Source organism: Amphiprion ocellaris, chromosome 3, assembly GCF_022539595.1.
Source record: "Amphiprion ocellaris isolate individual 3 ecotype Okinawa chromosome 3, ASM2253959v1, whole genome shotgun sequence".
NCBI classification, from domain to species: Eukaryota; Metazoa; Chordata; class Actinopteri; family Pomacentridae; genus Amphiprion; species Amphiprion ocellaris.
This window is the reverse complement of record NC_072768.1, coordinates 21,641,341-21,666,715: the sequence shown is the minus strand read 5'-3', so window position 1 is coordinate 21,666,715 and position 25,375 is coordinate 21,641,341. Positions and strand designations below refer to the sequence as shown.

Genomic DNA, 25,375 nt, shown 5'->3' with positions numbered 1-25,375 from the left:
CTTTCCGGGTCCATAATGGCTTGAAGTGTAGAATTGTGCTTCAAAAGATCTGTGATGCTTTTGGCAGAGATGCATCCCGTTGACAGACGTGCTTCCTTATAAACACAGTTTGGCGCCTCAGAGACAGGCCAAACAGCAGCTGTATCGGTCACGTGACTTTCTGAAACCGATACGCGCACCGATACGGGGTTTCCCTTTATGAGCTCGATACATGCGCCGACGCATCGGTGTTGCCGGACCCATCACTAGTTTGTATAGTTCGTCTTGTTTCCTGGTTTATTTCACCAGTGGATGTTCTGGTAGTATAGTTCATGTATTTCCTGGATTATGTCACCAGTTGACACTTAGCCCAGTATAGCTCGTGTTCTCTTTGTTAACGTATCTATTTGTTAGTCTTTCCTGCCTGGGGTTTACCTTCCATGGGTTAGCTTGTGTTTTCCGTCACAGTGTAATTCCCTGCCAGTCCGCTAGCGGGCCTCAGCTCCCTTCTGACTTCCACAGTCAGTTGTGACCATAGATCACTTCTGTTTGTAGTTCATTGTCTGAATTTGTAGTTTTTGCTCTCTGATTTCCGTATTATAAATAAAAGCCTTGGTATTTTACACTCCTGAGTCGTTTCTCATTTCCTTGCACCTGAGCCTCACTAGTGAACTGTAATAGTATTTCTTTACTCATCCAGAAAAACACTAAACACACCAGAACTTTGCAATAATTCCTTGAAGGAGGCTTTCATATCTTTCCACACACTTCAGTTGTAATTCAACATTCCTGGGACATTGTACTTTGTAGCAGAGGTGTAAATGTACCCTGTTTTTGACTTTTGCCAGCATAGGGTGCTTTAACTCTAATGCAGCTGAGAAGGCCCTTGCATTGAGCTTCTGGCCTGCCAGCAAAAGAGCTACAAGGCTACTGGTCAAGCAAACACGTGAGGAACCATTGTAATTGTTTATATTCTAAGACAATAAAGGCATGAACAAAACATCTGCTGCCTTTTAGCATCACTGTCAGCTAAGAACAGTCATCACTCATCCTAATGCTCTGTAATATACATACACACATATACATGCCATTTAAAACAAAATGTAGATTCTTTGTAAGTATAAATGCAATTTATTTTTTTTCACTTTCAAAATGAGCAAGACCAACAGCCAAACACACAAAGACTGAGCCTGCAGAGTCAGGCACTATGAATAAAATAACTAAATTTGCAAAAACATTGTCAGGCTTGCTTAAATAGACTGACTTAAATCCAGGAAAGGACACTGACTCATCCGGTTTCTTGGTCTGATGTTGGTTCAGATGCAATATTTCGCAGCCACCTAACAGCTCTGCCCAAAGCCCAGCCTCTGCCAGGGCTTGGTGGTGACTTTACAGTGGCTTCATCCAACTTAGAGTCGGAGCTGGTGGTGGGTGTAGGAGGTGGAGTCAAAGGCAAGTCCAAGGTGCTGCGTGTCTTCCAGGTAAAGGTATTGTTGGAGGTGGGAGTGGCATCCGGACTCAGTGGGAAAGCGTTTGTGTCTTCTTTGCTTTCATTCCACAGGTTCAGACCTAATGGCAAACTTCTAGACCTGTACAGTGGTGACTCACTGGAAAAAGCACAGTTTTTAATGATTATATTTAAGTCATAGTGCTGTTTGGCTTTAAGGCAGTGCCAGTATGTGTTTCAGATACTCTGGTCCGGCATGAAATATCTTGGCAACTAGTGGATGGATTGTCACAATGTCTTGTACTAATTGTCATGATACCAAGGAAAAATCTATTATATTTTCCATCTATAATAGACAAAAACTTCCACTAGTCTGACTCTTCTTTTGATGACAGGATATCTGTAAAACTAATGGGGACATTTATGCTGGCCTCATCTATACTTAGAGATAACATATCATGTCTGAGATCATGGTTCAGCTTGCGTATTTATAAAGAGTTGGAGAGAGGACACTACATACCTGTCGCTCTGGTCCATGTTGTCCTTCAGTGCCTCCTTGTTTCCATCTCCAGCCCTGCCATAGAACCAGCTCATGCCCTTTGGTACATCTGGAATCCAGCCCACTAGTCTGAAAGGAGCAATCAAAGTCTTGGAAAATGAGTGCACATTGATAAAAAAAAAAAAAGGACTCAGATCTTTTTTGAAATAAAATCTGGATCACCTTAAAGGGAAATTAGTCACAATTTTCTCCTTATGTTCTTACAAATTTTACCTTAACATTTTGACAAGAATGGAAGCTCAGTCACAAATCAAAATTATCTTTCAGTTTTATTCATAGTACAAAAAAATCCTGTAGCATATTTGTCTAGTATTTGTAAATCTGAAAGGACTTAAAGCTGTTGGCTAACCCATGAAATTAGTTTGTACTCCATTTTTTGCGTTATTGATGATCGCAGGAGAATGAGAGGCTCCACACAAGCAGAACATTTCAGATGTGGTGACATAATGAATACAGACCTCTGGGCTAGAGAGCGGGCCGACTCAACAGGCAGAGCTCGGGGGTTCTGAAGGTAAGAAGTTACTTTCTTTGGAAGATACTCAGTCATGTGTGACAACAGACCACCAGCAGGATGCGTCTCCCTACAGGCCTCACACAACACTGACAAAAATACAGTACAGAAAAACACATTACTTAGTTTTATTGCATTCAATTTATAGTACCAACTCACATGTAGATTATTGTTCTTTAAGTATGAACTGTAGTCCTACTCAGTCTCGACTAGTTCCTGGCTGATCTCAACCATAATATTCTGCCTCTCAATGAATATTTTACCCTTCTGAATGATAATGGGGAGGTTCTCTATGAGCTTTGGATCCAACCACCAGTGATCTTCTTGAAGCGGTTTCCCTCCACTCTGTTGTTTGTCCTTATTGGACTCTTCAGCTTCACCTTCAGCTGGTTCCTTCTCCAGCTCGCAACAAGCGGGTCTGGATGTTTGTGTCTCCAAACTTCTCAGGGGGCAGTCTCTGCTGATCAGATCTGTGATTGGTCAATAAACTCCAGATAATAAGAAACAAGGACCTCTGCATTATTTATATACATGATAGTAGCCACTATGTTTTCTGCAGCTTTTCTGGAGAAGGTTTCAAATCCATAATCTCCTTTTGTTGGATGAGTTGAATATACTTTTTCCCCACCTTGTGTGAATTTTTACAGACAGATAATGTTCTTACTGTTTTCTTTCAGGAAGCGAAGAGCATCCATATATCCGCTGTTGCAGATTTCCGCCATTGCCTGTAAAATCCAAGAGCGCTGACTGAGAATTCAAGCTACATCTAATCAATCTACACAACAGTGCACGTCCAGGTTACTGTAGATCGCTACCACAGTAAATACTTTTTTTAGGGTTAAAAATATGTTGTTTTTTTCACAAGGACAGCAAAATTAATGAGTCAAGTTCTGATTAAAACTGAACTGCAACAACAAACTTTGAGACATGTTTTCACCTAAAAAAGAAAGGAGAAGAAAACAGAAAAGTGTCCTGCATATGTGGATATTTGTCAATCATCAAAAAAAAACTGTCATAGCAACGCTCAGTTTATTTAAAGTGGTATGATGGAAGAGAGATATTCATTTCTTCGGTACAACTCTTAGGTCTCTCTTTCAGCTCTCACAAACATCAACTAGACCGTGATCTCCTTGTCAATGCTAAGAAGTGTGGAACCAGACAAATCTACTACTCGAGTCAAGTTTATTTATATGGCACATTTTATATGACAGGCACAGACTCAATACCTTTTCAAATAAAAGGTTAAAAAAAAGAAGCAAAAATTATATGACAATAAATATGGAACAACTTTAGATGTATAGCATGTGTCAAAGTAACATCCACATGAATGTCAGGACCCAAGGCTTCCCACCAGAACAATGGATTGGAGTGAGAAGATCAATGTTACTGACTTCACCTGTCTGAAGTTTTAATGTTGTGGCTGATGAGTGCATGTAGTCACTTACTCTGAAAATAAATCTGAGCCATGCATGCGCAAACTGATTATGAAAAACAAATCAAATGAATGGAAAATGGCAGTTTAAAGGCAGGATAAATACATTCATACATTAGGAAACGACATAATTTATACTAAAACATGCAAAAACACTGATGTAGTCCTACTGGTTCTTACTTCAAAGTGTTATAATATAACAATATTACAGTGTCTTGCCCTGCAGTCAGATGCAAACTGTCTCACCTCAGGTGCTGGTGGGAAGAAGGTGCTGGTCACCCTGTACACGTTCTCAGAGTTCACCTGGATGCTCACATTGTTGAAGCGCACCTCATGGAAGTTCAGTATGCTGCCTCGGGGACAGATGTCGCTCTCGCCGGCATAAGCAGAGAACGTGACTGTGTTATTCTCATTGCAGCGAGGCAGGTTGTCACTGGCAGCACCATCCACATAGCGCTGAGGACAGGGAAGGTGCTGATCAGTAGTTAATACATTGGGACCTTACTCTGCGTACTGTATGTTCTCTGAAATTCAGATTAATGAAATCTATCCAAAAGATTGAACAGCAGTTGGACCAAAGATTTAACAATTTTCAGGGTATACAGTCTTACAGTTATCTTTTGCACATGTGGCCATCATATCCTGGTTTCACAAACCTGGACAAGAACACAGGTTTGAGAAATCTGGATATGCAATCTGGTTTAAATGTCACTGAGTCACAGAGCTGCTGACTGAGCTCTAAAACTAAATATTTTGTGATTATTTTTTTATAAAAGTATGTATTGTAGGGTTTGTGGATGTAAATATAACATTAATACTTTCTGGTCAGTGGAATTGAAAGTTACAATACGTTTATAGAAATAAAAAATATCCCACCAAATCAGACCTTGCATGTGCATACATACTTAAACCTCCATGCTTGTTTTTGACTCTTCAGGTTGTGTACAGTGATAGTAGGAAACATATTGAAGACAAGTGGTCATAACACTAAGGCTGTAGGTAATAAACCGTTCAACATTTTGGGGTCACTTAGAAATGTCTTTATTTTTGAAAGAAAAGCATTTTTTTCAATGAAGATAACATTAAATGTATCAGAAATACAGTCTAGACATTGTTAATGTGGAAAATGACTATTCTAGCTGGAAACGGCTTATTTTTAATGGAATATCTACATAGGGGTACAGAGGAACATTTCTAGCAACCATCACTCCTGTGTTCTAATGCTACATTGTGTTAGCTAATGGTGTTGAAAGGCTAATTGATGATTAGAAAACCCTTGTGCAATTATGTTAACACATGAATAAAAGTGGGAGTTTTCATTGAAAACATGAAATTGCCTGGGTGACCCCAAACTTTTGAACTGTAGTGTATATTAAAATAAATTTGCAAAAATAGTTCAAAAACACAGCTGATGTTTCTCTTTAGTTTGATGCCATTTTAAGGTAAATTGTTGATCACAATAAGAGTTAAATTATGAGTTGTAATGTTGAGCCACAGAGTGAAGCTCACTATAAACCTTGTGGCTTGACTATTTCAGCGCTGCTGTGTTGGTGTCTGAGGCCTGCCGGTTACTTACCACTCCACGGTAGGTGGGTGGAATAACCCCACAGTACAAAGGGACGAAGCAGCTGCATATAAGGGCCTGGAAAAGGAGGATATTACAGCATCTTAGCTACAGTAATACAAACTCATCTCTGCTGACAATCACAGAGTTGTGGATTTTTGCAAGAATAGCAGAATTACTCCTCCACTTCTGGCAATGTGCGGAGGCTGAGTTTCTTAAGAATTTTTTCACAACTTGATTTTATGTTTAATAAGATTTCACAATATTTCAACATAATCTCAACAGTGACTCAAAACAATGATGACTCTATCTTATCTGCTACTATCTTTTGGCTGCTTATAATGTTGGAAATTATGTATCTAAATTGTCTCTCGACTTCAGAGTTTAGCGTTCACATTGGATGAAAATGTCACCCCGGTCCCTGCACTGTAAAATATACCTCGATGAGGTCATTTCTGCTGCTGAACTCTGACACAATTAGATTCTTCCCATCAGGGACTCTCGTCAGGGACACACAGAGTCTCCCAGAGGCTCGAACGTGGGCGTCTTCTGGAAGGTTTGCCAGCAGAGAGTCCTGTACTATCTGCATCAGGTTGTATGCTGGGTGCAGGGGCCCCAGTCTGTGCTTCCTGGCCTCTTTGGCCATGAACATCAAATCAGAACAGCATTTGTCTGCACAGAGGAACACAGTAATTAGACGCTGTATGTACATGGTGAAAATATTAAACTATATTATTACAATGACAGGTCACATATGTGGTAAAAACTACAAGAATTGGTTCTGTTCTAAAAATGTCCTTTGAAAAAGATTGCAGATAGACACTAAAATAATATGACAGTGATTCTGTCATCTAAGGACTTAAGTGAGATAACCTCCTACCTCACTAAACAAACATAAGCAACCTCTTATAAATTGCTCAATTGAGTAATGTCAGGGTTTGGTTTTACAACCTTATTTTCTCTCTCTCTCTCACTCTCTCTCTCTCTAAAAATGTTATGTTCGAGATATTTATCTTGGTGCTGATAATGGCATTGGCAATGGAGATTGGTCACAGGTCAGTGCAGCTTGTTGTGATAGAGCTATACTGAATTGTGTTTTGGAAATATAGAGATTTCAATAGTGTCTTTAGTATACTTATTGAAAAGCCATGCAAAATTTTTGACTTCATACTATGAATAATTTCCAAGTTGCAAGCCCTTGATAGGGGAGGACTGAAATTTTGCACTTTGTAACTCTTGCTACCTTTTCATACCCAAAGAAGATAGATATATGAAAATTTCAGCCATAAACAAACAAACAAACAAAAAAAAACAAAAAACATTTGAGTCCTGTAAACACTGCAACCAAATCCATTCAATCTACTGCAGGTGTAACAATCCAAAGCCAAAATCTAGATTTTGTTCATGATGTTTTTTTCTTTCTATAACCAACTTTGAGCATCAGCATCATGAGATAAAGCCATGAACAAAAGTTTACAGAAGACTTGAAAAGAGGAAGGAATTATTGAAAGATGCATCTTTGTCGCAAAAAAAGTCATGCAGTGTGGTTCTTTTCATAGAATTATTATAGGTCTTGACTAAATCTGATAGATCAAAATATACATACAGCAACTTGAATTATTAGTGTTGGTGATGTAGAGAGCTGGGCTCATCCAATTTTCTTAGTCCCATGGCCTCTTAACTTTTTCTGACTGTTTAGCATTGACTACAGTTGGTCACTCCTCTAAGCCTATTTAAATTTGTCCCATTTGATGCACTCTCTGTTGACTCAAACAGTGCATTGGGATAGTCTGTGGATATGGAGAAAGATCAGAAAGAGTCAATCATTGTCTTGAATAAGTCAGGAAAGTCACTTGGAGCCATTTCAAAGTAGCTACAGACTCCATAATCATCTGTGCAAAAACTTGTTTCTAAAGTATACAGTGCATGGTACAGCTGTGGCACTGCAATGATCAGGAAGAAAACACAAGTTATCACCTGCTGCTGAGAGATAAATGATAAGGATGGTCAAGAGTCAACCACGAAACAACAAACAGCATAGACATTAAAGTGCCGCAGTTTTATTGTTGAAACTATGATATATCCCATGATACTGATGCTCCAAGCTAGTGATAGAAGAAACCGGGCTGAGCAAAAATGAGAATTTGGCTTAAGATTGTGACACCAGCTCAAATGTGTTTTTCAGCCCCTGAAAATGTAATTTAGCTATCTCCTGAAAAATGTTGCATGGCTTCATTAAATATACTAAAGTTACTGTACATTAAAATCAACTGATTTTGACAGGGTCAGATGGAAACTTTCCCCAGATTTGGCTGTTTTTGTCCTGTTGTTATTGTTAATCCACCAAACACATTTGCTTATTACCAGTGTAGTTTTTAAATGGCACATCTTTGGGCAGTAGAGAGGAGACTAAACACTCACCTAAAGGGATTCCCAGAGTTAGAATAGCAGCCATCAGAGCACCTGCAGAACATCCATAGATTTTAGAGGCGCCTTCTATGAAACGAGGGAACCGTTCCAGGATACAGCTGATGGCCCCTAGATAATAAATCCCCATGAAACCGCATCCTGCAAAGGAGATGCTCCAGTCTTTCTTCAAGTCAAACATCTTCTGCCACACAGAAACTAACTTCGGTGGATCTCAACTCGCTGAAACGGTAAACTCCTGACAACTGCCCCCTTCACAACACACCTGCGCTCAGCATCCAAAGGTGAGAAGACTCACTGCGGTGTCAGCGCGGTTCATTAGGAGCTGCTTTCCTATTGGCTGGACGGCGTCACATGACTGACAGGCGGAAGCAGCAGCAATAACAGTCACAGGTTTGGCACAGGCAGAAAGTTCTTCAAACTCCCGCATTACTCTGAGATCTGATGATGAACATCCCGGTGGTGGACTTCAGCGCCTACGGGCTCAGTGAGGAACATGTCAGTGACGAACAGCTGCAGGACCTGAGCGCCCAGCTGAAAACAGCCTTCACACAAGTTGGATTCGTGTATCTGAAGAACTCGGGGATCACTCAGGAGGAGGTGAGGATACTCGTACTGTCAGACTGCTGCAATGGCTCAAAGTGGAATACGTTTTTTTTTAGCTTTCTGTTCGGATTTAGACCATTTTAGACCGGGTCTACATGCAAAACCACTACATAAGCACTGGTCAAATATGGACCAGGTTATACCAGAGAGGCTGAAAAGTCTTTAAAGCACATTCTCTGAATCGTGACAACGTTTTTATTGTATTTGTGCAAAATAATAATAATAATAATAATAATAATAATAATAATAATAATAATAATAATAATAATAATAATAATAGTGTTAGCAGGTATGTTGAGCCTAAAATTTTTAGTATCATGAAGGTGATTCTCTTTTTACCTGGTTAGGATCTCCATGGTAACCGATGCTGTGGAGCTACCCTGATCTGGATCCGTTCAAAGTTTCGAAGTGTTCAAAGTTTCAGATTTAAATCAGCTGTAACAAGCGGCTTCCTTTAACCAAATCGTTTCCTGACTGTTATTCATGAGCAATACAGATTCTCAGCTGAGGAAAAATGTTTTATCTGTAAACCTGTTGAGCTAAATATTACTAAAACCACTGAATAAAAGCTTGCAGTTACAGTACCACTCACTGTATGCATCACATTGCCATGGGAACCCCACATGTATTTAGTTGGTGATGTAGAAGTCGTATAAATGTTTTAAGGTTGGTCCTGATTTGAATGTGAATTTGATGTGAAGTCTGTTTACAGCTGATAGAACACAGGTTAGAACATTGATTATTCTTTTACAGAGAATACTCAATCAATAATGTCAATTTCACTTTGATTTAGGCACAAATTCAAATGATTTGCTGTATTACGGGATTAAATGCACTTCAATACAATATCATGTTTAAACATATGAAGTTTCAAGTTTGATAACTTGTTGCAGCTGTCAGAAATAATCAGCTGTATTGATCTGTAAAATAAATACATTACTCACATTTAACAGTTTTCTACCAGCATTCCTGTCCTGCATCATTTGCAGTAGGAGCTTTTTATTGTTGTACAGTTATATATTTCTCATTGTTCCCTTGATTAAAACAACCTGCTGACTTAAATAGCTGAACACGACTGGTTCATTTTGCGTGGAAGAAGAGTCACATGTGTCCCCGTTTTGTGTGAACACAGTCAGAGTCCGAAGCTGCAAGTCTGAGTTTACAAAGATGATGATAACCATCTTCATGATACCTGTTATCACTGAGGTTTTAGGTTTTGTCGAGCCAGCTTACACAAAAAAAAGCCTGGATATGTCAAACTTGCTTCGTAATATATATATATATATATATATATATATATATATATATATATATATATATATATATATATATATATATATATATATATATATATATATATCTACATGCAACAAAGGAAGTAATAAAATATCCACATCTTGCATTTTTAGAAAGAGCGTAAAGGTGTCACAGATTAAACAGTGTTTTAAAGAGTCTTTAACCTCTCTTCCATAAGCCAGTCCTGGTACAGCCATTCTGAACATAGTGGGTTTAGACATGGACCTGGTCTAATGTGCTCTGCATGCAATTAAAGCAGTAAAATCTCAAATTTTTGCACATATAAATAAATGTTTCACAAATCAGTGTGTGTATTCTCTCTGGCATACATCGTTTGTATGTAGTAATTTTGAATCTGGACCCACTCTGATTTGGTCTATGTGCAACAAAAAGAGTGAAATCTATCTCTTGCTCTCTTGTTTTTTCATGTTTTTTTTTTTTGTTTCACACACCATTCAGTTTGCCCAAAATAGTTTTACGTCATTAAAAAAGCAGAAAACCAGTCACTTTGCATTGTATCTTAGATTTTAACTGTGCCAAATTGTAAACTAATTTCACCATCATGTTTGGATTACAGGTGGACCGTGTTATGGACATATCCAAGAAGTTCTTCCTGCAGCCAGATGAATTGAAACAGCCCTTCTGCAGGAAAAACTTCTCCAGCAATATCAACCACGGCTGGGTGTCTATGGAAACTGAGAGGTATAACTCAGGAAATGAACACATCCTCCTCATCTGCATGATTTTACTGGTTTTATATGCAGATATTTGTTTTTCAGGTTGAATCCGCAAAGACCTGGAGACCTAAAGGAGGCATTCAACACTTCTTCACTTCATCCTGACATAGTAATGATTCAGGGACAAAGTTTAACAACATGGATTATGTTTGTTTAGTCACAGAACAAAGTTCAGATTGATTCCACTTCATTGTCCATGTTGGAGGTTAAAGTACAATTTAATCAACAGCTATTACTTTTCCAGCAAAAGCTCTGTTCTGAATTATATCAACTAAATTTAAAAATAAAAATAAGTGATTCTGTATTTTATCTTGAACTTGTTTTACTATCTACTGATTTTAATTAACAGTTTTGTTTTATCTTATTGTATTTTATGTACAGCGTCTTTGAGTTTTTGGAAAAGCGCTTTATAAATAAAATTTATTATTATTATTATTATTATTATTATTATTATTATTATTAATAAATTTAAATGGTCACAGGTATACAATGTAATATAATTTTGCCATTTTGATGAGAATTTTTGACTTCAACGAGGTTATTTTTTATGCAGTCACTTTTTTTACGTGTTATGCTTTTAATTCATTCCCATATTTTGTAAAAATCTGTTTTCACTTTGGCATGAAAGAGTCTAATTCTTGTTCAAAAAAAGCCCAATTAAATTGACCGTGATTCAAGCAAAATAATAATGATAATAATAAAGGGGTGGGGGATACTTTTTATAGATGCTGTATACTGCAGGTGTCTGTTAAAAAGGAATACTGGCAGATATATTGTTGTTTTTTAACTGTAACATGTTAACATCGCTATTGGCTTTAGTCAGGCTCCAATATTTTTCTTTTCTGTTGTAGAAATGGCCGTCATCAGGTGCTGTAGCTGGTTTCCAGGAGATCCAGATGTCTTTCTTTCAGCGCTGTAAAGAGTTGAGTCTGCGGGTGCTGAGGGTGATGGCCCACAGTCTGGATCTGGACCCGAATGTGTTCCTGAGTGCACACCGTTTAATAGGAAGTACGAACAGCACAATCACTCCTCCCACTATAACAGGCTGTTTATTTTGTTGCTGGCTGCTAGTTATGTCAGCAGTTTTGACTCTGAATTGTTGACTTCAGAAAAATTTACTGTCAATCAAATGCACCTCAATTAGCTCATCTCTGCTGCTGAACAATGACATGAGTAAGTCTTTTCCATCAGGCCGTCTGGTCAAAGACACAACCGGTCTTGTCTTGTGGAAGCTTCCAGAGCCGAATGCTGCAGTGTCTGCAGCAGGTTGTATGCTGGGTGCAGGGGCCCCAGTCTGTGCTTCCTCTTTGGCTGCAGCACTAAAACTACAGGTCAAATACTGATGCAACACAAGACATGAAGTGTCTTAGTAAAGTACTGAGCCACCACAAGCTGCCAGAATAGCTTCAGAGCTCCTGATTCTTCAGTTCTCTGAACTCTACTGGAATGATGTCCACCTTTCATACAAAAAAAAATAAATCTTCATTTGGTGTTTTAATGACCGTGGTGGACAGTTCTGTCACACCTGTTGGCCCAAAACCTCCCACAGATGTTCAACTGAGTTGAGATCTGGTGACTTTGACAGCAATAACATATGATTTCTGTCATTTTCATCAAACATTGTAAACAGGAAACACATTTTTTTTGCCTGGGCGAAACTTCAAGCCTTTCAGTGCCTATCTGTTCTGACAGCCATAGTCAAAAATCCTCCTACATAGGATTAAACATCTGTTTGCGGCTAAATACACAAATCAAATTGTGCAATGCTCATGTGTCTCCTGCAGCTGATGAGAACGGCACAACTCTGCGGTCCCTCTACTACCCACCAGTGAAGAGCGAGAAAGCAAAGGAAGGTCAGCTCCGATGTGGAGAGCATTCAGACTACGGCAGCATCACTCTGTTGTTCCAGAGCTCTGAAGGTCTGCAGGTAATACCTCATATTTCTCCCTGTCTGACTGTGAAGCGCAGGCCTCAAAAGAAGCTTATTAGGAGTAATTATCAACTACTTCAGGATGTGTTTTTGTTGTTTTGTATTAGCCTCGTTTTCTTGAATTAAATGCGTCAGACCTTTTGTGTCGTATACGGTTTTATAGTTTATTGCAATGATCTACGAGCTGCTGCCTTTGGACTACTACAGCAAACCTCTGACACAGCTGTTCAATCATCAGTCGGCCGTTTGTTCAGTTGAATCATTGAACACATTGTGTAGTTTCAAGTCAATTGCTGAACATATCTTGTCTACCTTCAGGTCCGTGCACGTTCAGGTGAATTCGTCTCTGCTCCCTGTATCCCCGGAGCCATCCTCATCAACATCGCTGACCTGATGCAGCGCTGGACCAGTGATCAGTTCGTCTCTGTGGTGAGCTAAGGAGTTTTTGTCTGTTTTTTGTGTGTGTGTGTGTGTGTGTGTGACAAAGTTATTAAAATATCTGAAATGTGAAGGACAAAAATGTATTAAGTTAAACAGTCACGTTATTTTCTTCTAAGGAGTCCCCTCAACTCTTATTTTTAGCCCATAAAGCACCTACAAATCATAAAGGAAGAAGTCAATATGAACAAACACTGTATAAATTAGATTGTAACTAGGCAATAATAAGAGGGACTAAGTTTAAGTTGATTTCAAGAGAGTCCAAGTGCAGCACCTCAGACCTCTCTTCCATAGATGCTCGCTCATGGTCCCACTCATGCAGATTTTCTGTCCCCATGGTGGTCAGAGGACGTTTACTGTAAAAACTACTTGTCATTAGAATTGGTATTGATGCACAGAAACAAATGCCCATGTTTTTCTATCTTTTGTATATTAATATCTATGAATGACTCTTCAGTCATTTCAGACTACAGATGATGAATTTGAGCGCTGAAGCTTCTTCCAGTACAGTGATAATTGTCACCCTAAAAAACAAGAAAGTCATTCAGAGAGCGCAATACTCCGCAAAGGCTGCTCAGTCGTATAATTTCTGATGGAGAAGTCCCGATAAGTGGTGGATTTGTAGTATGGATTGCAATCATGTGATCATCAGCAGGCAGCTGACGTAGCATTCACTTGTTGTCAAAGTTACAGTGACGCCGTGCCGCTATCTCGCAATGATACAGAAATCTTTAACAAATCTGTGGATCCAGACTATGAGCTGCATCACTGCCAGAATCTAATCAGTTGGTCCTTGTGTCATTTCTGACCTTCCCTGAAAATTTCATCCAAATCCGTTAGTCCATTTTTGAGTAATGCTGCAAATGGACATATTCACAGATTAACAGAAGGACAAACGTATGCTGATCATCGCACAACTCCGACGCATTCCTAGGCGGAGTAATTCCAAATATACAAAAGCTAGTACGACTTAAGATCCAGCAACTGGACTGATTATTTCTCGTCTCAAATTTGTTCAGAAACTGGTTCTGGCTTATATGAAATGAGTAAAAATTAAGGTAGCTATTTCAGACACTGGAAGACAGCTCATCCTGCTAAACCCTCACTGACTCCCAGAAACAGAGGCCTCAGGACAGAGGTTGGACACTCATTGATTTTAATGTGGCTTCAGCCTTCTTGGAGACAAGCAATGTGTGAAGCGTCTGTTAAACGGTGATAACACATTTGATTCATTGCTGATTTTTGTAGAAATAGTTATTTCTGATGTTCAAGCTTGGTCATTCGCAAAGAAAAACAGCTCAAGTATTTCCCCAGAAGTTTAAAATCAGCTTTTATAGGGCAATATTTGTGATGCCATGGGCCCAAATACAGCATCACGTACAACTTAATTCTCAAACAAATGTGGCCTGTGGTTTACAGCGTTGTCTGTTCCTCAGCTCCACCGGGTTCTGCTGCCTCCTGTTGGAGACTCCAGCACCCGTCAGTCTCTGGCTTTCTTTGTCCAACCAGATGATGAGGCTCTGATCACCTGCTGCGACGGATCTAACAAATACCCACCAGTGACCGGAGGCGGCTACCTCATCGAGCGCTTAAGTCAATCATACACTGATTAGGTTGTTCATTTACACTATTGTCATCTCGTCATTGGTTTTAAAATTTTTTTCAATCATGTTATGGGAGTTACTTTTGTCAAAATTCTGAACAGATCCTTCAGTGGTTTTACTTTTGTTTGTCATGGTGATTTGAATATGAGTGTGTTTTCAAGATGCAATCAGTGAGTCAGCGTATATGATAAAAAGAAATGTTACATTTGCTCATTCAATTTTATTGTTGACATTCAAACTTTGTACAATATTATCATGAATTTGTAAGATTAGATGTTGGTTGGACAGATTTAACGTTTTCTTTTTAAGCGGCATGGACAAAATTGGACTAGCAAGCAGGTACAGCAGGGTCCAGAGACGTTGTTGTTTTTGCAAGAGATAGAAAATTACTCTGTGTCCATATTCCAATTATTATTTCTTATATTAATCTTATATAAAAAGTCTTTTTTTTTACTCTGATTTTATTTATGCAGATTAACGTTGGTTTCCCATCGCCAATGACACAGTTGAGTCCACATCCAACCTACTGGTGGTTGTTTACAGTGGCGTAGAGATGAAATGAAGTAAAAGTACTCTATTGTGGAAAATGACACAAATTCACAGACACTTTCAAACACTGACACACATACTGTACACAAACAACAACTTTAGAATTCATAGTTATTACTCTAACAAAGCACAATTGTACAAAAAAAATTATACATTTAAATATATATATCTAACTTCATCTGTTGATTCTGTTTTGGAAACACAACACAACATTTAATGTGAGTATAAAAATTCTTCATGTAATCAGGGTAATCTCTGATCCTAACTTACTCTTCTCACATTCATTTTTCAGAAATAATTTTTTCTCTTTGCCACAAAAATAAATACATTTTCAAAGTATTTCCTGTAAGAGACAGTACCAGTGACAATAAAGTACAGTGTGCACAAAACAAAACATTCAGTTATCAGGCCAGCAGCCCTCCCCATTTCACCCCAAGGATCTCCCCACAGAGAACAGAGTCCTTGTTGTGATGAAAGATCAAAATGACAAAAACAAAAGGGTCGATTGTCTATGTAGAAAACTGGACCAAATCCACATTTCAAGTCTGGCTCATTCAGCCAATTTGGCCAGTAAGAAGAAGAGCATCATTGGTACTGGGACTAATTCTGAAGCCTAAAATCACTTTTTAATGTGCTCTTGATGTTTAGATCTATCATTGTCAAAAGGTGTTTGCAAAATCCCTAACAATAACAAAAATTTTGAATCATTAAAACACAAAAACACGCGCACACTCACTCCCGCAGCTCGCAGAGTGGTGAGGCTGCTAAGAGTGTCCTGGCACTGGTACATCCTGCTGCTGGTGAGCAGGGGGCAGTGGTTGACTGTTTCCTGGTACAAGTGGTGCTGGTTGACCCTCGGCTACATGAACTCCTGGCTCTGCAACACAGAGTCACATGTCCGCAAGGTGATGAGTTGTATCATCATTAAGAAGATGGAAGACACGAGGAGTGTATTGGTTTGGTTCCTCTACTGGACTGATAAAAGGTTAATTTGGACACTTTTCTTATCTCTGTTTGGAGGTTGTTCTGCTGTGTTTTTGGATATATCTACGAGAGTATATGATTTTAATGTAATGCAGTTATTGTCAAATTCAGTGAGTATCTGCTCATGTTGTGCTAGTTGTTCGTACACAGCCCTGTGGTGTGTACTGCTGAGCAAGATTAATAGAGGTTAGCGAGGTATGCTGAGCCTTAAGTCTGAGTTTTCTGTATCACAAAAGTGGCTCTCTTTTAACCTGCTAGATCCCCATGGTAACTGATGCTGCACAGCTAACCTGCTCCAGAGGAAGTAAAGTTTAGGATTTAAATCAGCAGGAAGAAGCTTCTTCCTTTACCCATTCATTTCCTGACAATTCCCTATGGCCGGTACAGATCATCAGATGAGGGACTATCTAATATCTGCAAACCTGTTGAGCTGGAACTTAGCAATCTAGCTAAATATCAACCATCTTTCTCTTAAATTGCAGATTCCATCTTTAAGGAAAACAATATATTTGTCATAGTTTGTCCAGCTGATCCTATGCAAACTATTTTAGAATCTATTTTCTGACGCTGGAGGCAAATTTTCAAAGTTTAAAGTTCACATGCACATGTTGAAGGGTATTAACCAGTTGGGTAAATTTTTACAATACAGTATATACTTTTGTAGGATCTTAACCCTAATGTTTAAATTAGCTCAATAAATTTGTATATAGTAAGTTTAAAAAGAAAGATGGGGGATTAACAAAAGAAAGTGAAAAAGAAAGAATGTCATAATTAAAGAAGGATTATTGATGATAGAATCACAGTTATTTTGGCGCACTTAAAAAGGTTCAGGAGGCAGGGAGGGGCTAATGAAAGACATACTACATCAAACTGCTGCTTTCAAAATCAAGCATGTGTTTCTTTAACTATCACATTCTTTTTCGCTTTCTTTTGTTAATCCCCCATTGATTTTAAAGTGCAGTACTAAAATGTTCATTCCTTTAACAGACGCTTACAGTAAAAGTTAATTTCCTTGGTTAAATTAAATTAGACACTGAAGTGTTAAACTTACGTTTTATGTCAGCTTTTGGGCTTTGAGCTTTCACCCTTTCCATTTCTTCCATTGCCTGAGCAGAGAAAGATGGACAGAAAATGTTAGAACATCACAAAACTAGAAACCAGCTCAGAAGTGCCGCTAGAAGGAAGTAAATGCCAACATGACAATGACGTGTTGCACCAAAGATGATCAACAATCAGCTAAAATGTGGAAAATGGTGTGGATTCCTTTATTTATTTATGGCTCACATTTTTACCTGGTAAAATAAAGTCAAATAAATAAACAAAATAAACGTATAGTGCCGGTCAAGTGACTGCAGGCTATTCAAAAAAAAAAAAAAAAAAAAGAAATTTCTGATTATATTTCAACATTAAAAAAAGTGATTCACCTGCTTCAGCCCCAACTTCTGAGCATTAAGTTCTTCCTGTTTTTTTTCAAGTTCCTCCCTCTGTTTTGCCAGCTCAGCTGACTTCTTGTTGATGTCGTTCTCCTCGTTGACAAGCTGCTGTTCATACTCTCTCAACTCTTCCTCGGTGTAAAATGGATTCTGATCTAAAGTCTGGAGGGAACACAGGTGTGCGAGGTAGTGTGAAGGTCAGGGTGTTACAGAGTGTAATTAATGGAAAAAAGCAACTTTAGACAAATCTTATCCCGGTGAACCTAATCTTTGGCAGAAAAGCAAAAGTATTTCTGTCTCTTACCTCCCACTCATCTTTTTCATAGAACTCCTCCTTCTTAGTGGCCGCCATGAACTCGCTCAGTGACACAAGTCTGTCTTTATTGGTGTCCACCTAAAAACCACCACATGGAAACAGTTGTAATTAACATCTTTACGATTGTCGACTCGACACATACTCCCAAATGAAACCCTCAACTTTTCATTCAAAACTTGGATTCTGTTTCTTACTAGGTCTGCACGATGTGAGGAAAATCAGCAATGTGCGATAACAATGTTCAGTATTGTGATGACAGTGTATGACTTACGATAAACATTGCAGCATATTCCTGTCTTTTTGCTTTGCAGGCTACACTGCCAATATAGACTCCGAAAAATTTAACAGCCTATTCACACTGAATAAAGAAATTAAACAGGGTATTTCAAATGCTTTTATTAAACAAATTGCACATGAAGAACCCACCAATTAAACAGAACATTAATTCAAAAAACACGTTTTGACGATAAGAAATGTAGTCTACCCCACTCCCTTTAAAATATTTTCTTTTAAACTATATAATACCATCTTTTAACATTTCCCTCTCCTTCCTAAATCATGGTACAAGTCACTACCAAACTGGCACCAGTTAATGTGAGGGTAGCTGACGGCCTAATGGGGCTCCATCTGATAGTTAAATGCTTGCATGCCGTGTGTGAATGCATGATGCATGTAAATAAAAAGATTTTTCCAATTCAAGTTTTTTTCCAATGTGTATTGTGCATGTTCATACTGAATAATGAGGAAACAATCATTTATTATTCAAGTGGCAATCTCTGCACAATTCTGTATACAATTTATCACATGATATTGTAAAACATCAAGTTAATTAATAATGATTCATGTGATAGCTGACACAACACTGCTTGAAAGGACTATTTATTTTTGCTCTGATTTATTTATGAAATGATTGACAGAGGTGGGCACCATAACTTCAGGTCTTTTTTAAACTCAGACATTTTATTTCAGGCACTACTGCTGCATTTTTGCAATGATATGAACATACAATGGATTACATATCCAAACTGCATAACGACTCCCCATTATGCAGGAATGACAACTAGAACAAGAAACGCTTCGATCTAAACAATAATATCAATATCATTAGTAATATTACTTCTCAACAGTTTGTTCAGTATCAGTTTCAGTATCATTTGTAGGTATTTATTTCATGTGCAATATTTCATATTTTCATTTCTTAGGTGTAATATTTCAGCTTCATGTGTAGCATTTCATCTTCATTTGCAATATCTTGATTATATGTGCATTTATTTCATTTTTCAGGTGCAACATATCATCTCATTATTTCATTATCATGTGTGATATTACTTATGTGTCATATTAGTTATTACTCAGTATCAGTGCCAGCATTATTTTTTCCTGTTCTGTTCTAGCCTCTTTTTTTTAGCTTACTTATTTTATTTCAATTATGTATTGAACTTATGTATTATTGCTTTCTACTTTCTAGGCATTGCATTTCTTATGTTATGTCGTTTGTTTTTCGGAGCAATACATGGCACAGGAATTTTCGTCGGGATTAGTAAAGTTTTATCTCATCTCATCTTATATAGTATATTGTAATGTTAAAAAGAACACTTCTTTTGGCAAAGGATGCCTCCATAAATTGTGGGGCCTGATTTATTGATAATAAACATGACATTTCTGTTCTATTATCGTATGATGGCTCACCTCGTTCATGACATGCTCTCTCATTCGCAGTCTCTCTTCCTCCATCTCAATCATGTCATCCTCTTCGTTTTCAGGGTTGTACACCTTCTCCAGCTTGAAGAAACACACAAATTTGACCTCGAGGGCTTACAGTGACATTATCCCAAAACATGCACAACCAGAGTAGGAAAAAAAATCTAACAAATAAACATACCTCTTTAGTGAAAAGAGCTTCAAGCTCACTCTCATCAAAGAAGCCGTCTCCATTGCTGTCTGCAAAGAGGCCATACATGATCAATGCACACAATGTGTCTAGTTATATGGAAGTGATGTGCAGCACAGATCATTTGAACACTTGTTAAATACCACAGTCAACAAAGATCCCTTTATGACTTTTTTTCTGCTTAGATGTAGACTCGCATCTCAATGCCTGATTCAGATCTGGTCATGTATTTAAGAGACACAACAGAGGAAATGCCTGAATTCTACAGTCGTTCCTGGATCTTGAGAGACACATATGGTCTGAGGCTACCGTGCATTTTGAAGAAGGTTTTGGGATCAAAGTCTTCTGGATCCAAACCGTCTGCCTCCTGCCACACCTCTTTCAGCTGGTCCTCACTGCCCTGCACACACACACAGTCATGATTTCTGTTCAGTAGGCTGTTGTTCATAAAAATCTACCATGTTTCCCATATAGTGTCATAAATTTACCTTACACCACGTCATAATAACTTAGAACTGAGAATAATAATAACTGAGAATTCTTCTTAATGCTACTGTACTAAGTGACTTGCAGTCTCTATTAGAATTTCTAATGAACTTCATTCCAGCAGGTGTCTTACAGGGTGGTTAACTCTGGGATGGTCGGCGTGTTTCTTCTTCATCTCCTCATAGTGCTGCTCTTCCTTCTTGCGATCCTCCTCATTCATTTTCTTCAGGCGTTCCCTCCTCTCATGCTCCTTCATCATCTCGTACCTCTTGAACTCATCATGGCGGTCTTTGTCATAGTTCTCCAGGTCATTAGTCGCCTACGAACAGAAGCAGAAGTTAAGAACGGGGACTCACATCTGGATTGTACTAATTTGTCCACCAGACTGGAACTCATTGATTCTGTCCAATATGTGGTCTTGTCCCATAGAGGATTAAACTCAACGAGCATTTTATGTCTCAGGCAGGTCGTGGATCAGTTAATATAATGTATCTTGTGTTTGGCTCATTCAGCGCAAATTACACAAAATACAGCTTCACTGATATGCTTAAAAGGTCTAAGGGGAGCTGGTACTAATGTACCTCTGATCTGCCCTATGTTGCCTGTGAGCCACAGTAATGTCTTCAGCAGTAAATTGGAGTAAACACGACAAAGTTTATCTTGGATTTCAACAAAGAATTTGTCCCATTGGTGGTTACAGAATCTTAAACCTGCTACTTGCATTTGTAGGGCTGAAGCATAAATGCAGTCTGACCAGTGATGGTAGATTAGGACCTTCTTTTATTGAATATTATAAGACACTTTGCTGGTACTAGGTTGAACACCCTTTTTGCCTTCAGAACTGCCTTAATTCTTTGTGGCAGAGATTCAACTATATGTTGGAAACATTCCTCAGAGGTCCACATTGACACAATAGCAGCACACAATTGATGCATATTTGTTGGCTGCACCTTCATGATGTACTTCTACCACATCCCAAAGGTGCTCTATGGGACTCAGTTCAGGTGACTGTAGAGGCCATTAGAACACAGTGAACTTATTGATGGGTTTAAGGAACAAGCATGAGATATAAGGTTTGTGGCGTCGGAGGTCATCCTGCTGAAAGCAGCCATTAGAAGATGGGTACACTGCTCATAAAGCCACAGACATGGTCAATAATACTCAGGCAGCCTGTGATGTTTAAATGATGCTCAGCTGGTATGCATCATTACTCCAGCATCACCAGCTAAACTGTTGTTACAAGGCAGGATGGATACTTTCATGTTGTTTACGCCCTGTGACCTCAGTTTCCTGTTCTTAGATGACAGGAGTGACACCTGGTGTGTTCTTCTGTTGCTGTAGCCCATCTGCCTCAAGGTTTCATAGATTATTTCCTGAATATCTTTGTTGTAATGAGAGGATATTTGAATTACTGTTGCCTGAGTATCAGCTTAAACCAGTCTGGTCATTCCTTTCTGACCTCTGACATCAACAAGGCATTTTCACCCAGAGAACCGATGGGTTTTCTTTTTCCTGACTATTCTCTGACGAGGTTTTGTGTAAAAATTCAAGTAGATCAGCAGTTCTGAAATACTCCAATCAGCTACGCTGCCACCAAAAACCATGCCAGGTTCAAAGTTAGCTGAATGATATTTCTTCATTATTCTGATGCTTGGCTTAAATTGCGGAGAATGCACTCAGCTTTTGCCACATGATTAATTGATCACATATTTGCTTTAACAAGAAGCTGAACAGGTGTTACACAATAAACTGAGTGTATATTTAATTGTGCTAAAATGCAAAAGCTCTGACAAAACCTAAATCTGCCCAATCTGAAACTATTATTTTGGACTCGGAACTTGCAGGTAATTCTTCATCCTATAGCCCTGTAGGTGCTCCTCTGGTACACTGTGTTTGATTGTGTCGATGGCAGTTGATAGTTAAACGTCACGCAGAGGTATCACAGATGAAGCAAACAGTCATTTATTACTTTAGTTCCCAAGCAATCCCAAGACATGAATAGTAATTAAATGACCATAAAACAAAGCTACACAAAATACTGTCAGGAATTATGTGTACTTGATTGTACACTTCACTGTAAAAACAGAGAGACATGCAAACCCCATTTGAGCTGACTTCCCCTTTATTTCCTCTAACTTCATAGGACACATGTGGCTCTCTCAAAACTGATGAATTAACCCCTGGCAAGCCCAAACCTCTACAGTAATGGACATAAGGCTGCAGATGTCTCCAACTTATACAGTCTAAAATCGAAAAAAGGCCAGGCTAGCTAAATGAGTAGACATGCGAGCAGTCCTGAGAAGCAAATTTTATTGTTTGACGCCTGTAATTCTCTATGGGCTCATCCACATTAATTATACCCATGACTTAACCCAAGCTGTTTTATACTGATTATAGGTGTGACTATGATGCAGTTACATGTCAATAACAGTCATACAGTCCCTACAAACAATGCATACTAGCTTGGTCAGTAAACAGACGTGCATGTGCATGTATGTACCGATTTGATAAGGCGGTCCAGGTCCTCCACCTCAAAAGTGTCTGGGTTCATGTGGTTAAGGTGCTCAAACTGTTTCAGCAAGGCCTGGTGGTCCACTGTGTAGCCTGCAAGAAAGAGAGTAGTTAGAATAAGAGTTCTGTAGTAGTTCTTCAGTTATTTTTGATAGTACTCACTAAAAACTTAAAGTGAGTGATTGTGTTATTCACTAAATTAACTCAGTGGTTCCTCTTTATCCTGAGTTTCACACAGTCATGCTTCACCAAGTCATTTAAACTTAAAATCAAAGTTGGTCTGGACAAGACCTAAATAAGATTTAAAAAGTGAAAATGTATTTCTGTTTTTAAAAGGTAGAGCTGTGACTTCAACTTGAACTTTTGTAAACTAACTTGTGTTAATAGCGATGTACTCTTAATCTGTTTCATCTAAGTTTCCTTAAGTAGTTCCCCCTTGTGAGCAGAAGTCACTGTTATTTGAAGTATAGGTTGTTTTACATCATGTTCCTCTGTCGCAGAGCCGCATGCCACATTCGATGATGACCCAACCGCTAACTTGTATTACAGAACTTGTGCAACTTCAAGAGGTGCAGGTTTGTCAGCGACACATCAGTAAGAAACTCACCATTCCCTTCCTGGATGTCATGTTTGGCTTTGATGAGCATCCGCAGCCTGTTCATCTCCTCCCTCTTCAGCTCGTCCAGCTTAGTCCGAAAATTGTGGTGGACAAAGTCCAGCTCTTTGGAAAGTTTACCTTGCTGCGAGCAGAGTCAACAACAAGAAAAAAAGTTCAATTAAAAGCGCTCAAGTGAAAAAACAGCTTACAAAATAACTGGCTGTTTAGGGAATCTGTACCTTGATGTCATCCATATCAGCATTTTTGAGCTTTTCTTTAAAGTGAGGATCTTTCTCAAGGTACTCAATGACTTCCCTGAGGTAGCGATCATAATGCAGTCCAGTATCCTGAAAAATATATCACATATAAAATATATCCTGAACAATATGAACTACTGGCACTGGACTTAAAGGTCCAATGTGTCAGATTTAGTGACAGTTAGCTGTGGCACTAAAAAAGCAAAACATGATTACACACAAATTAACAGAATTCTAAATATTAGATTTCATTTACACAAATAAATCCCCCTAAGTCCTACAGAGTGTCCCTAAAGTCTGGATACAAAGGCAAAAATATGCATTTTCAAGAAATTAAACTTTTAGCAACATTTTATTCAATATGTTATTTTTTCATATATTGGGTTTAATATATATTTGATAATTTATCTAATATATATTCAATATAATAGCCATACTTAATCTGTGAATGCAAAAAAATTATAGTTAATGACATTTTCTGTGTCCAGACTGCTCTACTTTCAGCCATTTACCGTTAAGCAGGTAAACATTCCATAAGAGAAAGCCCTGCCTGATTTACTGGAAGACCAAGTAATTTCCTTGTTTGGAAGCCTCTGAGGTATTTGGTGTAATTCGCTATAAGATCCACATTTGAGTGTGATATCTCTGTGTTTGTTAGTGTCTCATAGCACTTTGAGGTAACTCACAGCACTCTGGGGTGGCCCCAGGTCCTCCTCTTTGGGCTTTTCTTTGGCCTTTTCCACACTGATAGGCACTGATTGGATACAAAGCCACAAACTGAGTAGAACCAGGCCACAACGGGCCAAAGCTTTCCTCCTCACCATCTGGTTGGGTAGTGTCTATATGAAACAGAGACATGACAAAAAACGTAAGTAACTAGGATACATAACAATTTTCTGCCTCCATGAACAATGTATGCATCATGGTGCCAGTATCCAGTGTGTGGAGCCAAGGCAGCTCCAGCAGGTGCTTTATCTATATAAAAGACAACACCCTCAGTTTATCAGGCATTGCGAAAAGGGTACATGCTGCACCTTCACCTGGAGTCAAAATGGGAAAGAAGCTAAGCAAGTCAGTCTTAATCCTACAAGCATCTCAACCACAAGTAAAACAGTGTGCAGCACACGTGTTTGGAGGATAAAGACAGGGCAGCACTTCAACCTTAAGAACTTAGTGGTTGTGAACCTGTAACTCACAATGAATGACGAACACACAGAATGACAAGTGTGTGATTTAAACAGCAGGTGGTTTCGTGAGGATTTTGTGTTAAGGATGGAAGCTAATTCATTATCCCACATAAGTGACAAAACAAGCCGCTTTATATTTAGTTATTTGCGTTATTAAATTACAGTTTGTGTAAAATAGCAGTTACTAGTAAAGTGGCGCTTACTTTGAGCTCCTCTTCTTATTCCTCACCGAGCTTTCACCGCTGACTGTTCCTCAAAGGTCCTGAGCTTCACCGGGGCTTGTTTACAGCTGTCATCTGTCTCACCACCAGTACAAGCCTCTAGTCCTGTGGCCACAACCTACCGGAAAAAAGGCTGTGTTCACCATGGCAACGTCCCGCCTCCGGCCGCTCTGATTGGATAGAGAAAGTACACTTTCTTTACAAAACAGTCGCGTTGAGAGCCGATTGGACAGCGCAGCTGTCATTCAAAGCGTATCAGCCTCAGCCCGTGGCTTAAGGTGCGTTGAGCCAAAACTGTACGTGGCGTTCAGTCAACCAGTCGAGGGCGGAGTTAGTGTAAGAAAGAGCAACATCACTCACAGTTGAGACTGGATTACTCGTATTTAATCATATGTCTATACACCACAGCATA

General features: G+C 38.8%; 3 protein-coding genes across 3 annotated transcripts; 1 reads left to right on the top strand and 2 right to left on the bottom strand.

Annotated features, from left to right (window-relative positions):
* Window positions 1–926: 926 nt before the first annotated feature.
* Window positions 927–8,210, bottom strand: LOC111580511 (patatin-like phospholipase domain-containing protein 2). Its single transcript, XM_023288276.3, has 9 exons — window positions 7,914–8,210; window positions 5,932–6,164; window positions 5,505–5,570; window positions 4,175–4,384; window positions 3,161–3,221; window positions 2,760–2,966; window positions 2,444–2,585; window positions 1,947–2,054; window positions 927–1,586 (listed from the first exon to the last, which is right to left on the bottom strand). The coding sequence occupies exons 1-9, from the start codon at window positions 8,098–8,100 to the stop codon at window positions 1,268–1,270; spliced, it is 1,533 nt and encodes a 510-aa protein (XP_023144044.2). The 5' UTR covers window positions 8,101–8,210; the 3' UTR covers window positions 927–1,267.
* Window positions 8,211–8,281: 71 nt separating this feature from the next.
* On the top strand, window positions 8,282–19,490 carry si:dkey-10o6.2 (uncharacterized protein LOC100124608 homolog). The gene is made up of 7 exons (XM_023288275.3): window positions 8,282–8,519; window positions 10,399–10,523; window positions 10,601–10,667; window positions 11,410–11,566; window positions 12,343–12,485; window positions 12,807–12,917; window positions 14,363–19,490. Exons 1-7 carry the CDS (start codon window positions 8,364–8,366, stop codon window positions 14,537–14,539), a joined length of 936 nt encoding a protein of 311 aa, XP_023144043.2. The 5' UTR covers window positions 8,282–8,363; the 3' UTR covers window positions 14,540–19,490.
* Window positions 14,731–25,081, bottom strand: LOC111580509 (nucleobindin-2-like). The gene is made up of 13 exons (XM_023288274.3): window positions 24,946–25,081; window positions 24,242–24,394; window positions 23,538–23,645; window positions 23,308–23,440; window positions 22,690–22,793; window positions 20,323–20,508; window positions 20,013–20,103; window positions 19,695–19,753; window positions 19,502–19,594; window positions 17,801–17,890; window positions 17,488–17,658; window positions 17,115–17,169; window positions 14,731–15,956 (listed from the first exon to the last, which is right to left on the bottom strand). The coding sequence occupies exons 2-13, from the start codon at window positions 24,377–24,379 to the stop codon at window positions 15,844–15,846; spliced, it is 1,341 nt and encodes a 446-aa protein (XP_023144042.1). The 5' UTR covers window positions 24,380–24,394; window positions 24,946–25,081; the 3' UTR covers window positions 14,731–15,843.
* Window positions 25,082–25,375: the final 294 nt, after the last annotated feature.

What these genes read in the sequence shown, in the direction of transcription:
- LOC111580511 (XM_023288276.3), bottom strand. Translation starts at nt 8,100, where the DNA reads ATGTTTGACTTGAAGAAAGACTGGAGCATCTCCTTTGCAGGATGCGGT. An exon ending in GCAGAAATGACCTCATCGAG is followed by an intron (nt 5,571 to 5,931) that starts GTATATTTTACA and finishes CTCCTTTTCCAG; the next exon opens with GCCCTTATATGCAGCTGCTT. An exon ending in AACATGGACCAGAGCGACAG is followed by an intron (nt 1,587 to 1,946) that starts GTATGTAGTGTC and finishes TGCTTTTTCCAG; the next exon opens with TGAGTCACCACTGTACAGGT.
- si:dkey-10o6.2 (XM_023288275.3), top strand. Translation starts at nt 8,364, where the DNA reads ATGATGAACATCCCGGTGGTGGACTTCAGCGCCTACGGGCTCAGTGAG. An exon ending in GTGTCTATGGAAACTGAGAG is followed by an intron (nt 10,524 to 10,600) that starts GTATAACTCAGG and finishes TTTGTTTTTCAG; the next exon opens with GTTGAATCCGCAAAGACCTG. An exon ending in CTTCACTTCATCCTGACATA is followed by an intron (nt 10,668 to 11,409) that starts GTAATGATTCAG and finishes TTTCTGTTGTAG; the next exon opens with AAATGGCCGTCATCAGGTGC.
- LOC111580509 (XM_023288274.3), bottom strand. Translation starts at nt 24,379, where the DNA reads ATGGTGAGGAGGAAAGCTTTGGCCCGTTGTGGCCTGGTTCTACTCAGT. An exon ending in AAGCTCTTTTCACTAAAGAG is followed by an intron (nt 19,595 to 19,694) that starts GTATGTTTATTT and finishes TGTTTCTTCAAG; the next exon opens with CTGGAGAAGGTGTACAACCC. An exon ending in GAGAGCATGTCATGAACGAG is followed by an intron (nt 17,891 to 19,501) that starts GTGAGCCATCAT and finishes GGTGGTTTTTAG; the next exon opens with GTGGACACCAATAAAGACAG.